This window comes from Lampetra fluviatilis, chromosome 44 (assembly GCF_964198595.1).
Source record: "Lampetra fluviatilis chromosome 44, kcLamFluv1.1, whole genome shotgun sequence".
NCBI classification, from domain to species: domain Eukaryota; kingdom Metazoa; phylum Chordata; class Hyperoartia; order Petromyzontiformes; family Petromyzontidae; genus Lampetra; species Lampetra fluviatilis.
In genome coordinates, this window is record NC_136318.1 from 4559045 (window position 1) to 4581660 (window position 22616).

At 49.9% G+C, this 22616-nt stretch overlaps 1 protein-coding gene across 1 annotated transcript; it reads left to right on the plus strand.

Moving 5' to 3' along the window:
* Nucleotides 1-1394: 1394 nt before the first annotated feature.
* On the plus strand, nt 1395-8205 carry LOC144947295 (uncharacterized). Its single transcript, XM_078876526.1, has 4 exons — nt 1395-1562; nt 2043-2153; nt 3000-3296; nt 4017-8205. The coding sequence occupies exon 4, from the start codon at nt 4081-4083 to the stop codon at nt 5494-5496; it is 1416 nt and encodes a 471-aa protein (XP_078732652.1). The 5' UTR covers nt 1395-1562; nt 2043-2153; nt 3000-3296; nt 4017-4080; the 3' UTR covers nt 5497-8205.
* The last annotated feature ends 14411 nt before the right edge of the window (nt 8206-22616 follow it).

Below are 22616 nucleotides of genomic sequence, written 5' to 3' on the forward strand. Positions count from 1 at the left end.
GTTGTTGCTGCTGCTGTAGCTGCTGCTGTAGCTGCTGCTGTTGTCGCTGCTGCTGCTGTAGCTGCTGTAGCTGCTGCTGCTGTTGTTGTAGCTGCTGCTGTTGTTGCTGCTGTAGCTGCTGCTGCTGCTACTGTAGCTGCTGCTGTAGCTGCTTCTGTAGCTGCTGCTGTAGCTACTGTTGTTGCTGCTGCTGCTGTAGCTGCTGCTGTAGCTGCTGCTGTTGTCGCTGCTGCTGCTGTAGCTGCTGTAACTGCTGCTGCTGTTGTAGCTGCTGCTGTTGTTGCTGCTGTTGTAGCTGCTGCTGCTGTAGCTGCTACTCTAGCTGCTGCTGCTGTAGCTGCTGCTCTAGCTGCTGCTGCTGCTGTAGCTGCTGCTGTAGCTGCTGCTGTTGTTGCTGCTACTGTTGTTGTTGCTGCTGCTGCTGTAGCTGCTGCTGTTGTTGCTGCTGCTGCCCGTTACATCGCCACTGCGGCAGCTTCCTTGCACTTGCGGAGGTTGGAGGAAACAAACCAAACTCGAGTTGAACAGGGTTGATCAGAACTACTCAATGCGGTACCCGTGTTAACTAACTCAACACAATCGTCAATAGCACTGTGGCCTTTCAAGAAATAAATCCGCATATAATAATAATAATACGACGACGAATGTGTAGAATGCGGATTCCATCCTCGGATCTAATGCGTGAGGCATGACAATCGGGAAACAAAAACAGAACCAGGAGACAACCGAGAAAACTAGAGGGGGAAGTCCACTTTAAAGAGTCTCGTTTTTCAAAGCAGACTTGGATATACCTAATATATATCTAATATATCTAACAGACAACGATTCGGGCAATGGACCTTCTTCGTAGCGGAGAGGTGAGCTTCCAATGCGTGCCCGCGCGCCTGTGCACTGCATCGTGCGCTGACCACTGCACCACCGCTCCCCGACCTCCACCGAGCAGTCCATTCCACCCACGTGCTTAGGTACCATCACGTGACAATTATGTAACAGGCGACGTTTCGAGGCTATGGCCCTTCTTCATAGTGCAGTTAACTGCCCTATGAACAAAGGTTAATTGCCCGAAACGTCGCACATTATATATTTATTATTGTATTCATTATTACTTTTGCGGTACTGGCAACGCAGCAGCACCACGACCAACGACCACGTGGGGAATTCGGTCCAGGACTTCTGGGAAACTCCACGTGTAAATTCCCAGCATGGATTGAGCCTGGGCCAGGGGAGCGAGGCTCCTGCCATTGGCCAAGAGTGTTCGTGGAATCTCAAGGAAGTGGATGAGGAGAGGGAGGAGGAGGGAGAGGCGGAGAAGTGGGGGGGGGAGGGATGATAAGGTGTATAAAGATTCGTTGGTGTGCCTGTTAGAAGCGCGCAGTATCTAACGATAGCCCGAGGTTGTGCTTGTACTCTGTAAGTGTCATCAGTGTGTGTACTGCGAGTGTACGCTGTGTACTGCGAGTGTACTCCGTGTGTACTCCGTGTTATCAGTTAGTGATACGCGTCGTTTGCGTCTGACAACCGCGCTATGGCAATTCCTGCTACGACTCTGTTGGTGATGACGGGTAAGCGCTCGTGCTGGGTGCTGAGTGGGGCAGTGCAGGGTGCTGATTGTTGAGTTCTGCTGAGTGCTGAGTCCATGGTGCTGGGTGCAGGGTGCTGGCTGTGATGATGATGATGATAATTATACTGCTAATGATACTGTGATGATGATGATGACGATTACATTACCGCTAAAGATGACCATTGTGATGCCATCGATAATGATGACGATGACAGCGGTGCTGTCGATGATGGTGCTGGCAGTTGTGGAAACGACGATAGTTGATGCTGTTGATGATTTTGCTGCTGATACTGATGACGACGATGCTGCTGGCCACGTGCTCTGTGTATGTGTGCGCTTGTCACAGTGAAGGCGGCCCGGCGTGGCGCTGACCGCCCACCCGCTCGTGTGCCGTGCCGGCCTTCATAGATGCCACTCGCTTACAGCACTTGCTCCAATGGTCGCTTAAAGGCTATACGGGGGACCTTTGTCTTTGTCACAGTTGTGCACGTGCTGGGATCGTGGCACCACGTGACCGCGCGCTCCTTCCACCAAACCCCAAAGTTATCGCCGTGGCGGATGGCGATGACCCACTGCAAGACGCACCACACGGGTAGGTCACTGTTAAGGTCCTGGCCAAAGGTCACCGGAGGTTATACCAATCGATGCATTTAAAACAAGATATATATATACAAATGAAGAAACACATGGATTCATGAGATGTGGGTTTAGTGAGTGAACATTGCACGTCGACATGTAAAAATGTCGAGTGGAGTTGAATGAGTGCCACGCGGTGCAGCGTCTTCATCATCACCACCATCACCAACCTTCTCAACAACCATCATCACCATCACCAACCTTCTCAACATCATCATCACCATCACAATACTATGCACACCACAGCTACCACAAGCACCACCACCACCACTGCCACCATCAGCATCACCTCCATCATCTTCACTACCACCACCACCACCATCATGACCACCAACAACTACGGCCACCACCACCATCATCACTGTCACCACCGTCACCGCCACAATCATGACCAAAGATCCCCCGTGTAGCCTTAGCAGACTGTTGGGGCAAGTGCTGTTAGCGAGCACCTATGAAGGCCGGCACGGTACACGAGGGGGGTGGTTGGCCAGCACCACGCCCGGCAGCCTTTGTCTCCCAAGTGGCGATGTTTACACATCGCACCGGGTACTCATTCTAGGCCGAGTCAACCTAGGGGAGGCTCAGGACCGGTTCAGATAATCGTCACCGGTGTTGGCCGCGAGCGGCAATCGAGCTGGGGGGGGTCCGCAGCGCGAGCGCTAACCGCTGCCCCGCCGCTCCCCTACGCAACAATCATGACCAACCACCGCGGCCTTATCTCAACAAACCCTCCATCCACCGCGACCATCAAGACGGTAATCCCCGTGGCCGCCGTTCCCCCCCCCCACTCTCCTTCCCGCAGAGCTGCTGGTGCTGCGCAGCGTTGAGGAGCTGGACCACCTCAACGCCCTCTACCCGCCGCGCAAGTTAAACTACTGGCTGGGCCTCCGCAAGGTCCCGTCTGGCTGGCAGTGGATATCGTCCGGCGGGGCGCCCCTCGGCCAGGGGGTGGCCCAGTGGGGCCCCGGGGAGCCCAACAATATGGGCGGGCAGCAGGCGTGCGCCGACGTGGCGCTGGGCAAGAGTGCCCCCCTCGGACCGAGGGCCCCCCTCAACGACGCCAGCTGCAACATGGCGAAGTTTGGCATTTGCGCTCAAGGTGAGGGACACGCACGGCGGCGGTGGCGGCGATGACGATAGTGGTGACGGTGATAACGACGATGATGATGATGATGATAGTGGTGACGACGATAACGACGATGATACAATACACCGCAAAACACCCCGGTATTAACCAGGGCGGCCTGCCACGTACCAACCGCTAGCCTCGGCAACGGCCAGTGACGAGCGAGTTACCGCCAGGTGCCGCGTCAACCGCCCCGTGGCGGTCACGGGAGCGGTGGTTTCGATGGATAAATGTGGATGGGTGTCGATGCTGATGGATAAACGTTGATGGATGTTGATCGATAAATATCGATGGGGGTTGGGGGAGGGGGGGCAGTGACGTTGATTTAGTTGGGGTCATCGTTAATGTTGTTTTTGTGGTCGTTGATGATGATCGTGGTGGCGATTGTTGTCATGGTTGGTGGCGGTGTTGGTGATGATGGTGGTGGTGCTTGTAATTCATCATTGTGACGATGGTGGTGTTGGTGGTGGCTGTGCTTGCAATGATGGTGGTTCGTGTTTATGAGTGTGACGACGATGATGACGATGTCCACAGATTGTGGTTGTAGTGATGACGATGGTGGTATTGATGAACATGACGAAGATGATAATTCTGAGAAAGTAGTCGAATGTAATCCTGCCAATTAACCTCCCTGCGTGCCCCTCCCTCTCTCTGTGTGCCCCCCACTCCCGTGCCCCCCCACCTCCCCCACAGACTCGTGTGTGCCAGGCGCGTGCCCAGAGGGGTCCCGCTGCATAGAGACGGTGGGGGCATTTAAATGCCTGATCCTGGGAGATGGGCTCGCAAACAATTCGTATACAGCACCGCCGCCATCACCACCACCATCATCACCAACAACATCGCCACCATCATCACCGACAACATTATCAACATCATCGCCAACAACACCATCACCAACAACAACATCATCACCAACAACACCAACAACATCATCAACATCATCACCAACAACATTATCATCACCAACAACACCATCACCAACAACATCATCAACATCATCGCCAACAACACCATCACCAACAACAACATCATCACCAACAACATTATCATCACCAACAACACCATCACCGACAACATTATCAACATCATCGCCAACAACATCATCAACATCATCACCAACAACACCATCACCAACAACATCATCTACATCATCACCAACAACACCATCACCAACAACATCATCTACATCATCGCCAACAACACCATCACCAACAACATCATCAACATCATCGCCAACAACATCATCACCAACAACATCATCAACATCATCGCCAACAACATCATCACCAACAACATCATCAACATCATCGCCAACAACACCATCACCAACAACAACATCATCACCAACAACACCATCACCAACAACATCATCTACATCATCACCAACAACACCATCACCAACAACATCATCAACATCATCGCCAACAACACCATCACCAACAACAACATCATCACCAACAACACCATCACCAACAACATCATCTACATCATCACCAACAACACCATCACCAACAACATCATCAACATCATCGCCAACAACACCATCACCAACAACAACATCATCACCAACAACACCATCACCAACAACATCATCTACATCATCACCAACAACACCATCACCAACAACATCATCAACATCATCGCCAACAACACCATCGCCAACAACACCAACAACAACACCATCACCAACAACACCATCGCCAAAAACATCACTACCACCATCATCGTCACCATCATCTGCAATGCCCCCATCATCATCATTACCATCATCATCACCTTCATTTCTGTCACCCACATCCTCATTGAGGTCGGAACCATCATTAAAACCACCACCACCACCATCACCACAACTTCCACCACCACCACCAACATCATCGCCCAGCGCCGGACCCAAGCCGGCACTCCACTCGAGTCACGTGGCTCTGCCGAAGAAACCCTCGGAGACAAAACTATTACTCTCCTCCTCCTCCACCTCCTCCTCGTCATCATCCACGTCGTCGCCCGTCGCCGTGGGCTCCGCCCTTGCAGGCCTTTCCGCCGTGGGCGGCTCGGCCCTCTTCTTCCTCTACCGCAGGAGCCGCAAGGTCGGCAAGTTCTCCCTGGTGTGACCGGCAGCCCGGCACACCGCGTCCAGTATTCCCCTCTCGCCACGGCTGTACACGCCGCGTGCTAACAGCAGCGTAACGAGCCTGGGGGGTGCCTTGACCCTGGTGGCTACTCGCTGCGTTGTCGCCTACTCCACACTTTACCAGCGGCCCCGGAAAGCATTTCAGCACCCGGCATACCACGTCCAGGATACACATTCTTGCCGCGACTGCGGTGGCGACTGTAATGAACCTTCCAAGGCACTGATTGAAGATCGGTGCCCTGCGATGAACCTTCCAAAGACGCCACCTGCCTTCTTTCCCTCTGTGTCTCACACACTCCGCTGTGTATTGTCAAGGATGGGTCTCTATGTGACACCACGTGTCTCTGTTACAAGACTATGGGTCTCTGTGTGAGCACCGGTGGGTCCGCGAGTCTATGGGTCTCTCTGTGACACCACGTGTCTCTGTTACAAGACTATGGGTCTCTGTGTGAGCACCGGTGGGTCCGCGAGTCTATGGGTCTCTATGTGACTCCACGTGTCTCTGTTACAAGTCTATGGGTCTCTGTGTGAGCACCGGTGGGTCCGCGAGTCTATGGGTCTCTATGTGACTCCACGTGTCTCTGTTACAAGACTATGGGTCTCTGTGTGAGCACCGGTGGGTCCGCGAGTCTATGGGTCTCTATGTGACTCCACGTGTCTCTGTTACAAGTCTATGGGTCTCTGTGTGAGCACCGGTGGGTCCGCGAGTCTATGGGTCTCTATGTGACTCCACGTGTCTCTGTTACAAGACTATGGGTCTCTGTGTGAGCACCGGTGGGTCCGCGAGTCTATGGGTCTCTATGTGACTCCACGTGTCTCTGTTACAAGACTATGGGTCTCTGTGTGAGCACCGGTGGGTCCGCGAGTCTATGGGTCTCTATGTGACTCCACGTGCCTCTGCTACAAGTCTATGGGTTTCTGTGTGAGCACCGGTGGGTCCGCGAGTCTATGGGTCTCTATGTGACTCCACGTGCCTCTGCTACAAGTCTATGGGTTTCTGTGTGAGCACCGGTGGGTCCGCGAGTCTATGGGTCTCTATGTAACTCCACGTGTCTCTGCTACAAGTCTATGGGTTTCTGTGTGAGCACCGGTGGGTCCGCGAGTCTATGGGTCTCTATGTGACACCACGTGTCTCTGTTACAAGACTATGGGTTTCTGTGTGAGCACCGGTGGGTCCGCGAGTCTATGGGTCTCTATGTAACTCCACGTGTCTCTGCTACAAGTCTATGGGTTTCTGTGTGAGCACCGGTGGGTCCGCGAGTCTATGGGTCTCTATGTGACTCCACGTGTCTCTGTTACAAGTCTATGGGTCTCTATGCGAGTCCATGGGTCTATGTGTTAGGGGTCGGCAACCGAAATAACAAGAAGAGCGATTTTTGTTCTTCCGAATTCGCTGAAAAAATTTGCTCCGAAATATTTTAAGAGCCGCAACGAATGTTTATAACGTCACGAAGCAGTCGTTAAAAAGCCGCATATTTACCCGACCCCTGGTCTATCTAAATCAGGGGTGGGGAAGCTTTTCTCTGCCAAGGGCCATTTGGATATTTATAACATCATTCGCGGGCCATACAACATTATCAACTTTAAAATTAGCACCGTTATATTTGCTCAAACATTTAATTAACTCACCCCTAATGCGATGGCTGGAACTGCTTCTCTTTGGCGAGGCGTGTGATGTGAGCTGCTATTGATGATGTTGCTGCTACTCGCAACTGCTTTGCCAGATTTTCTCCTAGATCTATTGAATTTCGAGTCCCGCCTGCGGTTGATTGCCTTGGCAGGGCCACACCAAATGATTTCGCGGGCCTTATACGGCCCACCCCTGCTCTAAATCAATGGGTGTCTGCGAGTGCTCGGATCTCTGTGTAAGAATCGAGTTGAATTCACCTCCGCTGAGCGCGGTTGGCTGCGCACGGTACAAGGGAAGTTCAACACAACTGCGCACAGATGCGTGAATCGCGTTAATAACTCTACATCCGCAATGTTAAAAACGTTCACTCGAGAACCACGTGTGGATTAACCATAACCGTACAACAAAAACAAACCCAGCAGGAATCGTACTAAAATAATGAATCATTCGCCAATAGGGAAGATGAGGTTCGTGCCCTCTAGCTGGGATCGTGTTATCTCACAATAACAACCCACAGGCACAAGGATGTCGCCAGAGCCTCGTCAAATTCCCGCTTGTTTGCGTGTGTTTGTGTGTGTTTGCGTGTGTTTGTGTGTGTTTGTGTGTGTTTTTGCGTGTGTTTGCGTGTGTTTTCGTGTGTTTGTGTGTGTTTGTGTGTGTGTTTGTGTGTGTTTGCGTGTGTTTGTGTGTTTTTTAATCTCTAAGCATTGTGGGTGCCAATTTTGACCCAAAACTCTATGCGTGAGCATTTTGTGTTGGCGAGCTATGTGGTGAGGTTCGGATTAGTGGTGTTGGTGAGCTGTGTGGTGAGTTTAGTACTGGTGAGCTGAGTGGTGTGTTTAGTTTTGGTGCTGTTGGTGAGTTTAGTATTGGTGCTGGTGAGTTGAGTGGTGAGTTTAGTACTGGTGGTGTTGGTGAGCTCAGTGGTGAGTTTTGTATTCGTACTGGCGAGCTGAGTGGTGAGTTTAGTAGTGGTGAGCTGAGTGGTGGGTTTAGTAGTGGTGAGCTGAGTGGTGAGTTTAATTCTGGTGAGATGAGTGGTGAGTTTATTACTGGTGAGCTGAGTGGTGAGTTTAATTCTGGTGAGCTGAGTGGTGAGTTTAGTACTGGTGAGCTGAGTGGTGAGTTTATTACTGGTGAGCTGAGTGGTGAGTTTAATTCTGGTGAGCTGAGTGGTGAGTTTAATTCTGGTGAGCTGAGTGGTGAGTTTAATTCTGGTGAGCTGAGTGGTGAGTTTAATTCTGGTGAGCTGAGTGGTGAGTTTAATTCTGGTGAGCTGAGTGGTGAGTTTAATTCTGGTGAGCTGAGTGGTGAGTTTAATTCTGGTGAGCTGAGTGGTGAGTTTAGTACTGGTGAGCTGAGTGGTGAGTTTAATTCTGGTGAGCTGAGTGGTGAGTTTAGTACTGGTGAGCTGAGTGGTGAGTTTAATTCTGGTGAGCTGAGTGGTGAGTTTAATTCTGGTGAGCTGAGTGGTGAGTTTAATTCTGGTGAGCTGAGTGGTGAGTTTAATTCTGGTGAGCTGAGTGGTGAGTTTAATTCTGGTGAGCTGAGTGGTGAGTTTAATTCTGGTGAGCTGAGTGGTGAGTTTAATTCTGGTGAGCTGAGTGGTGAGTTTAGTACTGGTGAGCTGAGTGGTGAGTTTAATTCTGGTGAGCTGAGTGGTGAGTTTAGTACTGGTGAGCTGAGTGGTGAGTTTAATTCTGGTGAGCTGAGTGGTGAGTTTAATTCTGGTGAGCTGAGTGGTGAGTTTAATTCTGGTGAGCTGAGTGGTGAGTTTAATTCTGGTGAGCTGAGTGGTGAGTTTAATTCTGGTGAGCTGAGTGGTGAGTTTAATTCTGGTGAGCTGAGTGGTGAGTTTAATTCTGGTGAGCTGAGTGGTGAGTTTAATTCTGGTGAGCTGAGTGGTGAGTTTAATTCTGGTGAGCTGAGTGGTGAGTTTAGTCAGTCCATCCACGTTACTGACGCGGCATCGAGAGGCCTTCATCCAGCAGAGGATTCACAAAGCGATGTAAATTATTCTACGTTGTACATAGTCTGCTGTATACTCTTTGGTTCTTTCGGTAAAGTCACGTAGGTATAAACCTATGGATTCCTGCAGTGACGAAAGCTTCAAATGAACACAAGAGTGTACAATGCAATTTATAAATAAAATATACATTAAATATCACAGTCGTGTGTTCCTCGTGCTCATAACATTAACGTGCATGACTCATGAGTGATTTTTAGGTTTTGACAAAATGTGTGTCATACAACCCTCCAACCACCCGACATAGCCAAAACGAATACAACAGTCAATGCGCGTGTATTTACCCAGGAAAGCCTCCACTGAGTCTCAAGACTTGTATTGTTCTTCTTGGTTCTTTCGGTAAAGTCACGTAGAAGGGAAATAATAAAATAATAAAAATAAAACATTATTAAATAAAAAAATTAAAACATTTATATTTTAATAATGTACTAATATATTTTCCTTCTACGTGACTTTACCGAAAGAACCAAGAAGATGAATCCCTGCAGTCACGAAAGCTTTAAATCGAAACTTGTATTGTTCTTTCAGGAGGGCCCTGCTACATTGGGTTGCTCCATGGCATTGTTGCCAAGAGCTACCCACTCTGCAGACTCATTGTGGTACAGCGGTGGGCAAAGCATTGTGTGTACGTTCAACATACACACATATATACTTACATGCTGAACTTCTTTTGGCACCGTACGTAGCCAACCGCGCTAATCGGAGGTGCGGGGGAAGAACAACAAACTAAACACAAAAAAGGATTTCTAAAGAAATCAGTTTTCAATCCGAGATAATTTAACACATTCCTGCGGAGGGAGCTGGTAGGAACGTTGGGTTGCTCGGTCAATGGCCAGGGTCAACGGCGGCGTGGTGTATTCCGCAAATATGGCCGACTGTGAGGGCGGGCACAAGCCGGCGTGAGTAGGTTAAACGTTGAGTTTTATAAGGGCACCACGGGGTGACCAGCAACTCCACACCCAGCCCCACCCCTCCCACCCCCCACCCTCCACACCAGCCCCTCCCCACCCTCCCCTCCCCACCCAGCCCCTCCCCACCCTCCCCACCCAGCCACTCCCCACCCTCCCCTCTCCACCCAGTCCCACCCCTCCAATTTTTGGATGCACGATGGACGGACGGACACAATAATCCCCTGTGGGCTGGTATAACCAGGAGGTTCCTACCAGTAAAAGTGCATATAGCTCTAGTGTCTTCCCAAAGGCGGAAGGAAGAGCGTTCCAGACGGCCGCAGAAGCGCATCTGTGACCGCCGGCTCTTTTTTGATGGCTCGCCAAAAGGTCGCGGATGAATGCGATTACGAGTTGACACGCGCTTCCTGAGCGTAGTGGACTCGTCACGCCGTGACCCTGATCATGATCGACAGCGGCAGAGATAGAGAATTCGCATGATCACTTGGGCCCAGCGGCTGCAGAGGTCTGAGGTTCGAAATCCGGCGACCGCCCTGGTTAATACCCGCCGGGTGATATCAATCGCAATGAACACGCTCGGACTGCTGCTTCACCTCACAGCGGACGTTAAAGATCCCGTGACATCATTCGCAAGAGAGGAGGCCGAGTTTGAAAATGATACCGTAAATGATCCACTTGTGGATTGAAGAGCAGTAGCGTTCACACCCCCCCCCCCCCCCAGTGCCGGATTCTCCAAGTAGCACAAGTGCCTACATATGTAGCTACTTGTGTAGCATATGTAGCTACACAAGTAGCACTAGATTCAAGTAGCTACATATGCTACGAGCCCCACACTTTCAAGGACCCCGCGCTAAATGCTTTCAAGCTATCAATTCCGGTTGAGTGATTCTCCACTCGCTCTATTATTACAGTACTATACCACCTTCAACTTTTATGAACGACTGGGTGTTCAAGGTTAGCGATTTGTCGTATTATCTGGCTGTGTAGCAAATGAAAAAATACAATTACTTTACTATGCAAGTAAAAAATGTGTGTGTTTGTCTATTTTTGTGGATTTTTTTTTTATTTAAGGCCCCTTTATAACATATGCTACAGGCCCCGTTCTAGCTCCATCCACGACTGCTTGGCAGGACCCTCTTGAAAGAAGAAGTCACGAGACCCTGTGAGGCTTTCCTGCGTAAACAAGCGGAATGGTTATTCAACAGTAACAATCGCAGATGTTGGGCTGTGGGCAGGAGTCGAACTCGGGCGGGTGGAGTTTTTTTTTATTATAAATAATCCGCCAGAGTTCCGCAACACGTGGCGTGCGGTCTGCACAAGCGGTCTGTGCGAAGAGGCGATTGGTCGAGGCCGCCGCGGTCCGCGCGTGAAAGTTGGGATCCCTGACCGCGATTCGGGAAGAAACTCGCAAAGATGAATCCACGTGCACCCCGCCACCCCCCCCCACCCCACCACGACGTCCCGAACTGGTCATTATGTGCCCAGCGCACAGAGCCGCATGAGCAGTCACCCGCTCGCTCGCTCGCACGCGGCATCAACTCCGCCAAGTGGCTCGTTACCTACCCCCCAAAGTCTGCCGTTTGACTCGTTCTCTCGCGGGATATCGCGCGTTAACGGTGTCATTCGTCTCGAGTCATTCACTCCATCTGCACTCATTCAGTCATCCGTCATAAATTAGAGACAAAGTGTCATTCGTCCGTAACTAATCAGCATCATCATCATCATCATCCGTCAATCAGCAGTCCAACAATTATTGTCATCGTTTGTTGCAATGCACAGTTAATCATCATCTCCATCATCATAACGAATTTTATAAAATGCAATTTTCATCATTACTTACCAATAATTACCATAATCCATATTTATATATTGCGCACGGTTAGCTATTGCCGTGATCTAGGGTGCTCTAGAAATATAAAATAAGGCAAGGTAATCACCCGTAATTTTCAATTAGCATCAACATCATCCATAAATCATCATACATAAATCATACATTATCAGGCATTATACCATCATCCATACATCATCATCCAACAATCACCAATCCATCAATCATTATCAATTCATCATTATCAACACCATCAGTCACCATTCCATCAATCATCAATTCATCATCATAAACACCACCATCAATCACCAATCTATCAATCATTATCAGTTTATCATCATCAACACCATCAGTCACCAATCCATAAATCATCACTTGATCATTATCATCATCATCATCATCATCTCTCAATCATCGTGATCGACGTCCTCTGACGAGAGGCAAGCGGACACACGGAGCCAGGTAATGTGTCGATTAAACTTCACTCATCGGCGATGTGGGGGGGAGGGAGCGATGGTGCAGTGGTTTAGGGAGCCCTGAGCCAGCACCGCGCGTTTTCCTAACGCAAGGCTCGGCAACCTGCAGCTAAGGCTTTTCATGGATAGGCTTCGTGACGCGTCTCGCATTCATCACGCAGTGCATTGTGGATCTTCAAAATTTGAGGGTTTCTTCCATATATACCGAATTAGATTTTTTTAAAATGCCTCGACTTGTTATTTTGATTTATCGACCCCTGCCCTAAACGGTGTCCCGGATAATGATAGCACCATCGTTTAGAGTTTAATTTGTATTATTTGATTTTCATTATTCTTTTTAACAGCGCCTGTGTTGTTTGTCTCTAAACCGTGATTCTTAAAATATGCTATTGTTAGTTTTAACGCTCGGCTTGTAACACTCAGTGCGTGCTCTCCAATTGCCTGGGTCAAAAGTGGGCAACGTTTTGCCCAATCCTGGCCAGCTGGTACTACAAAATCTTTATTTGAAGCTTGCGTGACTGCACGAATCCATACTCTTTGGTTCTTTCGGTAAAGTCACGTGGGTATAAAATAAAATAAATCACGACGTTTCGATTAATGGTGGTGTTGATGATGACGCTTCGATTGCAACACACAAGCTTGGGTGTTGCAAACGAAACGTCGAGATTTATTTTATTTTATACCTACGTGACTTTACCGAAAGAACAACAAAACGTAACAAACCGACGCTTCTAATCCGAGTGCCTCTTCCAACCCGCGTCTCCCTCCCTCCCTCCCTCTCTCGCTGTGTGTCCGTCTCGCGGTGTAATCGTTAGACGCGTCCATAATAGAGGGGGTTTTGTTTGTTTGTTAGATTGCGGAAAAATATAAATGTGTTGTTAAACCCGCCACCACCCGACACAGCCAACTAATAAGGTTTTTCGATTTAAAGCTTTCGTGACTGCAGGGATTCATCTTCTTGGTTCTTTCGGTAAAGTCACGTAGAATGTAAATAATAAAATAATACAAATAAAACATAATAAAATAATTCTCACGGTTGTCACGTAAACAGAACGTGCCCAATTCGTCACTAGTACAGCACTAACTGGTGTATCGGAGAGCCAAGCCATAACATTTACAATCTGAGTACGACGTTTCGCCGGCAACGACACCGAGCTTCATCAGGCGACAGCCAGATTTGTGGAGAAGTCCACCTGTTTCGTTCCTTATATAGAGGCGTAGATGTTGGTGGCCACGCTTCTGCACCCTTGAGTCAACGTACATTATCGGGCCCATCAATCTTGTCCTTCCTGTCCATATTCTTAGGTTTTCGGTAAAGTCACGTAGGTAAAAAATTAAAATTAAAATTAATGGAAGTAAAATAAAAAATAAAATAAAAATCACGACGTTTCGGAGGCAACACAAGCTTCCGTCTTCAGGTGAAACAGTCACAGCACGATAGCTGTATCGAGTAAGAGAAATTCCAAGAAAACAGTCCTTGTATATATATACTGGTTGAGGGTGTGTGTGTTAGACACGTGCTCGCACTACTCCACTCGTCTTGACGCACGCGCCTGCTCTTGAGACGATGACGGCGACTCTCTCTCTCGCTCGCTCTCTCCCTGTCAAATGTGTCCGCCGTGCGTGCGTCTGACCTCGACGTGACAGCATCAACGGGCAGGGGTCACGCGCTTGAGGACAGACTCACGCTCGTATGGAGGCCCACTCGCCGCGTGTTACTCTACTCCGTCATTATCCGCCTTGTGAAGCACCTCGACGCGGATTCGTAGCCGGTGCTTTGCATTCACATGAGCAGTACGAGGCGGAAAGAAGAAAACGATTGATTGGCGCCACCGTGGCTAGGAGATGTTAACTCCCTCGCCTGGTGTGCAGGATATTCGTGTGTTCGATCCCGACCCCTAACGCCTGCTGCTGCTGCTGTATATTTGGAGTTTGCGTGTCTCTCTCTCGTCATCATCATCATCACGGTTGCTAGGAGATGTTAACTCCCTCGCCTGGTATGCAGGAGGTTCGTGTTCGATCCCGACCCCTGACGCCTGCTGCTGCTGCTGTATATTTGGAGTTTGCGTGTCTCTCTCTCGTCATCATCATCATCATCATCACGGTGGCTAGGAGATGTTAACTCCCTCGCCTGGTATGCTGGAGATTCGTGGGTTCGATCCCGACCCCTGACGCCTGCTGCTGCTGCTGTATATTTGGAGTTTGCGTGTCTCTCTCATCATCATAATCACGGTGGCTAGGAGATGTTAACTCCCTCGCCTGGTATGCAGGAGATTCGTGTGTTTGATCCCGACCCCTGACGTCTGCTGCTGCTGTATATTTGGAGTTTGCGCGTCTCTCTCCCCGCGCTCGCGTGACATTTTTCTCCGGGTCCTCCGTTGAGTCTCTGTCGTTCGTGATCGCCAAGGTCGCTGTCCGGCAAGAGAGTCGCATAGCTCAAACGGGCCTTGCCTGGCCAAATCGTTGCTGGCCACTTCGAGAGAGGGGGAGGAGGGAGCTCGTGCCGCGTTGCTGCGATTCCTCCTCCTCTGTTAGAGGAGCACGACCCACGGTGGTGTCGGTGCCGGAGTAAGCTAGTGCGGGGCCTGTAGCATATGTTATAAAGGGGCCCTAAATTAATTTTCAAAAACACGTAAATATTAAAATACATATATTTTTAACTTGCATAGTAAAGTAATTGCATTTTTTTTATTTGCTATACGACCAGATAATACGACAAATCGCTCACCTTCAACACCCGGTCGTTCATAAAAGTTGAAGGCGGTATAGTACTATAGTAATAGGGCAAGTGCAGAATCACTGAACCTCCCCAATCCCACCCCACCCTCTCCCACCCTACCCCACCTTCCCCCACCCCACCCCACCCTCTTACACCCTACCCCACCCCATCCTCCCCCACCCCACCCCCCACCTGGGCGAACAGACCAACGCAATGGGAGCCCCGGGACAGCGACCGCTGATGCTGCTCGCGGCGTCTTTGTGGTGCTTCGTGGCAGGTGAGAGGGGTCGACCCGCCTCTACGTTAGCGAGCGCCCATTGCGTACGTGGAACTTCTCTTGCACCGGCGCGAAGCCAGCGGAGGTTGCTTTGCCACTTAACCCCCCAAACATTTTTTTGAGTTACAAGATTTGAGGATACGACAACAACAGACAGAGTGAGTTAAATAAAAGCGTGTCAAAAGATTAATTTAAAATATGTTTATTTTTTATTTTTGTCATTACCTCCCGTGGTCACTAGTCCATTCGCACTACAGGCTGACTCCCCTGTCATTACCTCCCGTGGCCACCAGTCCATTCGCACTGCAGGCTGACTCCCCTGTCATTACCTCCCGTGACCACTAGTCCATTCGCATTGCAGGCTGGCTCCCCTGTCATTACCTCCCGTGACCACCAGTCCATTCGGACTACAGGCTGACTCCCCTGTCATTACCTCCCGTGGCCACTAATCCATTCGCACTGCAGGCTGACTCCCCTGTCATTATCTCCCGTGGTCATTAGTCCACCCACACCGCAGTTAGACTCTACTGTCATTACACAAGTGCTGTTAGCGAGCACAGATTTAAGTCGGTACGACACACCAGGGAGCGGGTGGTCAGCCCTTTCTTTGCTCAATCCACTGCTGGATGACGACCGCCCCCCCTCCCCCACGCCGGTCTGAAATATGCCCCCCCCACCCCTCCGCCCCTTACCCCACACCCGCTCAGCGCTACCGACTGCGAGGGCTTTTGACAGAGCTCCCACTTGGAAGTCTGTGGCCCACATTCTGCCCTCGAGCCCCCCACTGAGCCCCCCTTTCGACGAGCGGTTTGAGACGTGGTTTTTCGAGTGGCACCAGGACTACTCGCAAGAGGAGGTGGCGGAGATAGCCTGCAACATGCTGCGGTGCCTCAACGGTGAGCAGCGAGTGACCGACCCATTCTCGACGTGCACCCCACAAATTAAACAACCGGCTCGATATAATCACTCAACGCGCGCGGGGGCTTTCGCAGCCGATGATGCACATTTTGGTGAGGGACACACGTGGTGGGAGTGGTTTTATATCAACGTTCTTGTCGTTTACCCTCCACCACACGACAACATCGTCACGTTTCCAAACATGTAATTACTTGCACTTGCCAATTGTATTAATCAGATTCCAGAGGTGTGGACTCGAGTCATGTGACTTGGACTCGAGTCAGACTCGAGTCATGAATTTGATGACTTGCGACTCGACTTGGACTTGCATAACAATGACTTTGTCCCACCTATGAGATGTGGACTCGAGTCATGTGACTTGGACTCGAGTCAGACTCGAGTCATGAATTTGATGACTTGCGACTCGACTTGGACTTGCATAACAATGACTTTGTCCCACCTATGAGATGTGGACTCGAGTCATGTGACTTGGACTCGAGTCAGACTCGAGTCATGAATTTGATGACTTGCGACTCGACTTGGACTTGCATAACAATGACTTTGTCCCACCTCTGTCAGATTCTAATCAATCAAGCGGTCCCCGGTTCGACTCCATCTCCTGGCGTGCCAGTTCAAAACAACGGGGAATGGTCAATCAGGTTCCACTGGTTTCCGACTTTCGGAACCAGTAATGTGTTATGAAAACGGTTACCGGTTCACGACCCTGATATACATCAAGGCGGGTCCAGTTGCGCAACCAGACCATGCAACTTAATCGCCCGCAACTGCTTTGTCCGCACCTGAGCTACCAGTTGCGCAACAAGGGAATTAAAAAGCTGTATTCCTGATTCTAACGACCGATGATCAATTATAATATTATTAAGCTGGTTTACCCAGGAGAGACTTACCGAGTCTCAAGAGTCTTTTTCTATTTTGAAATAAAAAATGTTTTGATATTTTTATTTTACCAGGTAAGGCCTCACTGACCTAGAAAGCTCCTTTTCAGAAGCATCATGGCTATCACAAATGATAGCTCAACGAAGTGGAAATAATTTATAGCAGCCAAATTATCTAAATGCATGTTGATTGTATACGTGGAGGGAAAAACCGGAGGACCCGGAGAATAATCCACGTGACCACATGGAGACCACGCAAAAATCAAAATTTACACGTGTCAGGGTCGGGATCGGGATCGAACTCACAACCTCCTGTATACCAGGCGGGGTAGTTAACATTTCGCTGCGATAGGAGGGTCCTGCCAAGTGTTTGCAGCAAGGGGCAATGTTGCTGCTGTGTGTATATCCCTATGGAGTAATTTCCATAATGGGATGTGTTTTTTGGCCAACACCGGCTACATTGTCTCTTTTAGCTGCGGGGAGGAAACCGGACAAGCCAATAGGAACCCAATTCAGAACAGGAGGAGAACATACAAACACCACGCACATTTAACTCACACGTCCACTCACACTCTCGCTCACTCTGCAGAACGGGGAGGGGGGGTAACACACAGATGCCGTACACAGAAAGGCGCCCGAGTCGTGAAACGAAAACACGGGGCCTTTCTAGCTGTTAGGCTCATGTGTCACCACTGCGCCGCCACCACCGCCGACGCCACCGCCACCCTCCCGCACCTCCGATTCGCACGGTTGGCTCCGTACGGTGCGAAAGAAGTTCAACATACGCACAAACATACCCTGCCGCCCAGCACGAGATGACACGCGCCGCTGTCGATCTCTGGGCAGATCGCCGCTCGCGAAAAGAGGTCTGCGTCTCTGCCGTGAGCAACTACTCGCGACCGCTTGCAAATTGGTTGCAGAGACGTGCACGCGCGTGAGCGATTCAGCTGCATCGCTTCCCGACTGCGAAAACTTGGCAGCTCCCATCCGAAAATCAATCGCGAGACTCAGTGAGGTTGTTGTTGTTGTTGTTGTTTTTTTAGGTGCATAAATGTGAACATGAAATCAAGAGTGCAATCCGGGTACGAGCGCGTGACTTCTCCATGTGATGCCTCATGACCGGAACATGGCCATAAGTGTCCACCGTAACCATTTGAAACCATCTCTCTCTCTCTCTGTGTCCCTCTGTAGACATGTTTGACCTTGACTCGTTCATCGCAGCGATGAACGCCTCTCACAGCCTCCGAACGGACTCTTCCACTGCGCCCACGGGCGTGATCTTGCCGAGCGACACCATCAATGGAGAGAGGGTCTCTGGCGCTGACTTCCCAATCGTAATCTCCATTGGGGACCCAGCCTCTGGTACTAACTCCAACGTCCCCCGCTCTTCCGCCAAGCTCTTGGATGTCGATAGAGTGGATAATGCCCCTGCAACTATTGAGAATAGCGCGACCTTGCTTTCTTCAATTAGGAATACGTTAAGTAGTTTATTCAGTAACCCCGCTGAGAGAAAAACAGAGGTAGGGGGCGAAAGTACAATGAGTACACCATTATCACCACCATCATCATCATCACCACCACTATCAGCAGCACTAACAACATCAGCACCAGAGCCATTATCACAACGAGCGCCACTGTTATCAACCCCACCAACACCACCACCACTATTATCAGCATCATCACTATCACCACCACTATCATCAGCATCATCATCACTATCACCACCATTATCACCACTACTATTATCATCATCATCATCATCATCACCGATGCTCGCAATATTATCACCACCATCACTATCGCAACCGTTAACACCATCATCATCACCATCGTCATCAGAACCACCACCACCACTGCCATCACAACCACCATTATCAGCACCATCGTCATCAGAACCACCACCACCACTGCCATCACAACCACCATTATCAGCACCATCGTCATCAGAACCACCACCACCACTGCCATCACAACCACCATTATCAGCAGTGCTATTACTATCAACAGCGCCACCACCACCACTGGCTCCTCCTCCTCCACCACCATCGTCATCATTACCACCATTGCCACCAAAACTGCCAACACCATCATCACCAGCCCCGCCATCATCATCATTCGCATCAAAATCAACACCACCACCATCACCAATACTTGCATCATCATCATCATCATCAACACTATTGTTAGCAGCAGCATCATCGCTATCATCATCATCACCATTACAATCGTCACCATCATCAACACCAAATCCACCATTATCGTCATCATCAGCATCATCACCACGATCGTCACCAACAGCTCCATCATCATCACCAACACCGAATCGATCATCAGCATCATCATCGTCATCATCGTCACCAACGTCATCAGTGCACGATGGGCAGAGCGATCCGAACGCAACCTTTCCCACTGCTCACTCAGACGTGGTGACGGTGCACCAACACGGGAAGGGAACAACTGGCCACGAAGAATTGTTGCAGACCACGGGAATCTCCACCAGCCCGCGTGTCGAGTTCAAAGTTCTGCATCCCCGGAGAAGGCCCTGGTCACCCGTGAACGCCGAGGTGCTGGTGGCTCTGAGCGGCATGGCCCTGCTGGTCATGGGAGGGGTGGCCGTGGCGTCGGTCCTGAAGAGAAGGCGGACCCGTGGCCAGTATAAGCTGGTGGCCGGACAGGCCAAGGTGGACACGAGGGCCTGACGTTGGCGTCTTTTCGTTTGGCCCAGCGTGTTGTTCTGCCAGAGGTAGCCGTCCCATCCGCAGCCCGGCTTGACTTGAGTAGCAGGCGTACGTAATGGTAAACATGTCCTTGGGCTGCTGATGTGAAATCACGGCCATTTTACTTCCGAATTATTGTAATAAGCCGCCAACTTATTCAATTCTGGCTGGGCTGCAGATGAGACGCTAAGAATAGGCGCATGTGTCAAGTTTGGCACCCGTTTTTTGACACTGAAATCCGCGGTGGGTCGGGCTAAAATTAGATCCCCCCCCCCCCCGCCGTCTCCCTCTCCCTTCTATCAATGTATGCCTTGTGATTAGTGGGCCAAGGCCATTTTTTCCATTGATTTACCCAGCTGGTCATGACTCGGTTTGGGCTGCGTAGATGCTGGGCGTGCGAACAGCAACAATATAATACGACAGGTGAATAAGATGGTAACTTATCGTCAGGTGGCGGTCGTGCCAGGCATTAGCAAAGCAAGCATCAGCTCGAGAACCAAGATACTCAAGGGGTCACGGATATCATGAAAACATGGGTGGGGCTGTATCAAAGGTCGCAATAGGGTACCCGATACCCGTACCCAATACCCGGCTACCCGTTTGCGACCCTGGTGCGGCCGGGTACGGGTACGAGTAGGCAGTGAGTCACTGGTGAGTAACCGTTTGTCACTCATTTCGGGTAGGGTACGGGTACGGGTAGGGAACGGTTACCCGTACCCATTTGCGACCCTGGTACGGCCTGGTACGGGTAAGGAATCAAAACCCGTTTGCGACCTCTGGGCTATATCAAATATCAGGCGTTGGCAGCGCTGGTGCACGTATGTATGTTGAAATGATTTTGCACCGTACGTAGCCACGGCGGGTAGAAGGGGTTTCACAACATTTGTGTGCGGTAATCGACCAACTCCCGCTGCGGCCTTTCAGTGCTGGCTCACAGGCAGCCAGCAGTGTAAATGGGAAACACCACAGGCGACGTGGTGGGGTAAAGCGTTGGGGTACGCACCCACTTCTTCCACGACGTCTGGCCAACGTCGAGGAGCAGACCAAAATAGCCACTATAATGGTTCTGCTTTAGATGTGTGACCCACATTCTTTTTTTATTGAGTAATTCTTTTGTGGCCTGTTAGGAACCGGGCCGCACAGCAGGAGGTGAGCGGTGAGTCCCTTATTTGATTTACCACTTCCATCCGCGCCTCTTTCCCGCACTGCGCACTTGTCTCAGTCACAGTTTTGGTAAGCCCACAAGCTCTCACCCCTAGTAGCCAAAATGAGTAAAAAACAAACTTCGCTGGAGAGCTTCTTTGAAAAGGGGGAAAGACCCAATGATGAACGCCCCCCCCCCCCCCCCGGTCCGTGAAAAAGTTGTCTTCCACGAAACCGGCCCCTGGTGCCAAAAAGGATGGGGACCGCCGGTCTACAGTATTAGTCCAGCTGTCGCGATGTAAGGACATGCGTTTGATTTGCTTGATGTTGCTGTGGCGTTTCGACATTGTTATCCCCCCCGCTTGGTGTGCGCGTGTTTTTCATTTTTATTAAAAAATTAAAACATTGAAGATGAGATCTCTCTGCTCTGAAGAAGAGTCATTGCCTGCAATATCGACCGTGATATATATCTTGTTACTTTATTGAGGAATGTGTTGAGTGTGTTTTTATATATATACCTATGCACCACTGTCAACGCAGCATCACAGAACGAACTCGTTCAACGTAGATGTGTGTTTGGAATCCGAGTGGTCACTTGGCTTTGTTCGAAGGTTCTACGCAGACTATGATCTCACGCGATCACCAGTGACCACATGGAATTTAATATTTAAAATATTAAACATTCATTGGTTATTTCAGCAACACACTTCCACCGCTGGCTTATGGCCGAAAACAGATGAGCAATGATGATGCCTCAATGATCATTTGAGCAGGAAATCACCTCAACCTTTTTTAAATCCTTTATATTAAGTTCACTTGCTTGCGCGCTTACGACCGTGCAAATATGTCGGTCGTTTTTTAATCCACTTCCCGTGATCCAATCGAGCTGACATTTTGCACACAGGCTCGTTGTGCGTGACAATTTATTTTCGTGAAATTTTTTTTCCATAACTTTACACTTTTTAGGAAAAAAAATTATATTTAATTACCAATTGCTTAATGGTGGCAGGCCATCATCTGACCCATAGGTGGCAGCCATCTCAAGCCAGAGGACGAGAGGACTCTAGCCGCCACGCATATAAAGGATTTATAGTGAAAAACTTTGTTTTTACGGGTTAATTTTTTTCACTTGTAGATTCTAGTGCATTGTGACAACTTCAGCTGACCCGTAGGTCCGTATGTCTCCCTTGCTCCCAAAAGATACTTCTCTTCGTGGCTGAGTGGCCCAAAGGTCAGAGTGCTGCGCCGGCACCGTTGAGCACCTGGGTTAACATCCAGGCAGCCGCCTCTGATTAAATCCAAATGTTCAGGTGTGGTAAGTTGATGGTCTCAGCCCGGTCACCAAGTAAAAGTTAATTCAGGCTGGGGATGGAGCGGTAACGCAGTGGTTAGCGCACTGCGTTATGGAATCCAGTGACCTACATTTGATTCCAGGTCACGACTGACATCAGTGGCGAGTGATATATGAACCGGTTCTGGGTTCCCCCCCCCCTTCCTTCACCAACTCGCACTGGTGAAGTATGGTTAAACAACCCCCATGGCCAATACAACATGGGAGAGGTCTTCATCCAGCAGATTCACATGGCTGATCATTATGATGATGAAAATGTGGTGGCTGGGCTAAGACCATCAACTCACTACAAATCAT

Excerpts from the sequence above, each read along its gene's own strand:
- LOC144947295 (XM_078876526.1), top strand. The coding sequence starts at position 4,081 with ATGCCTGATCCTGGGAGATGGGCTCGCAAACAATTCGTATACAGCACC.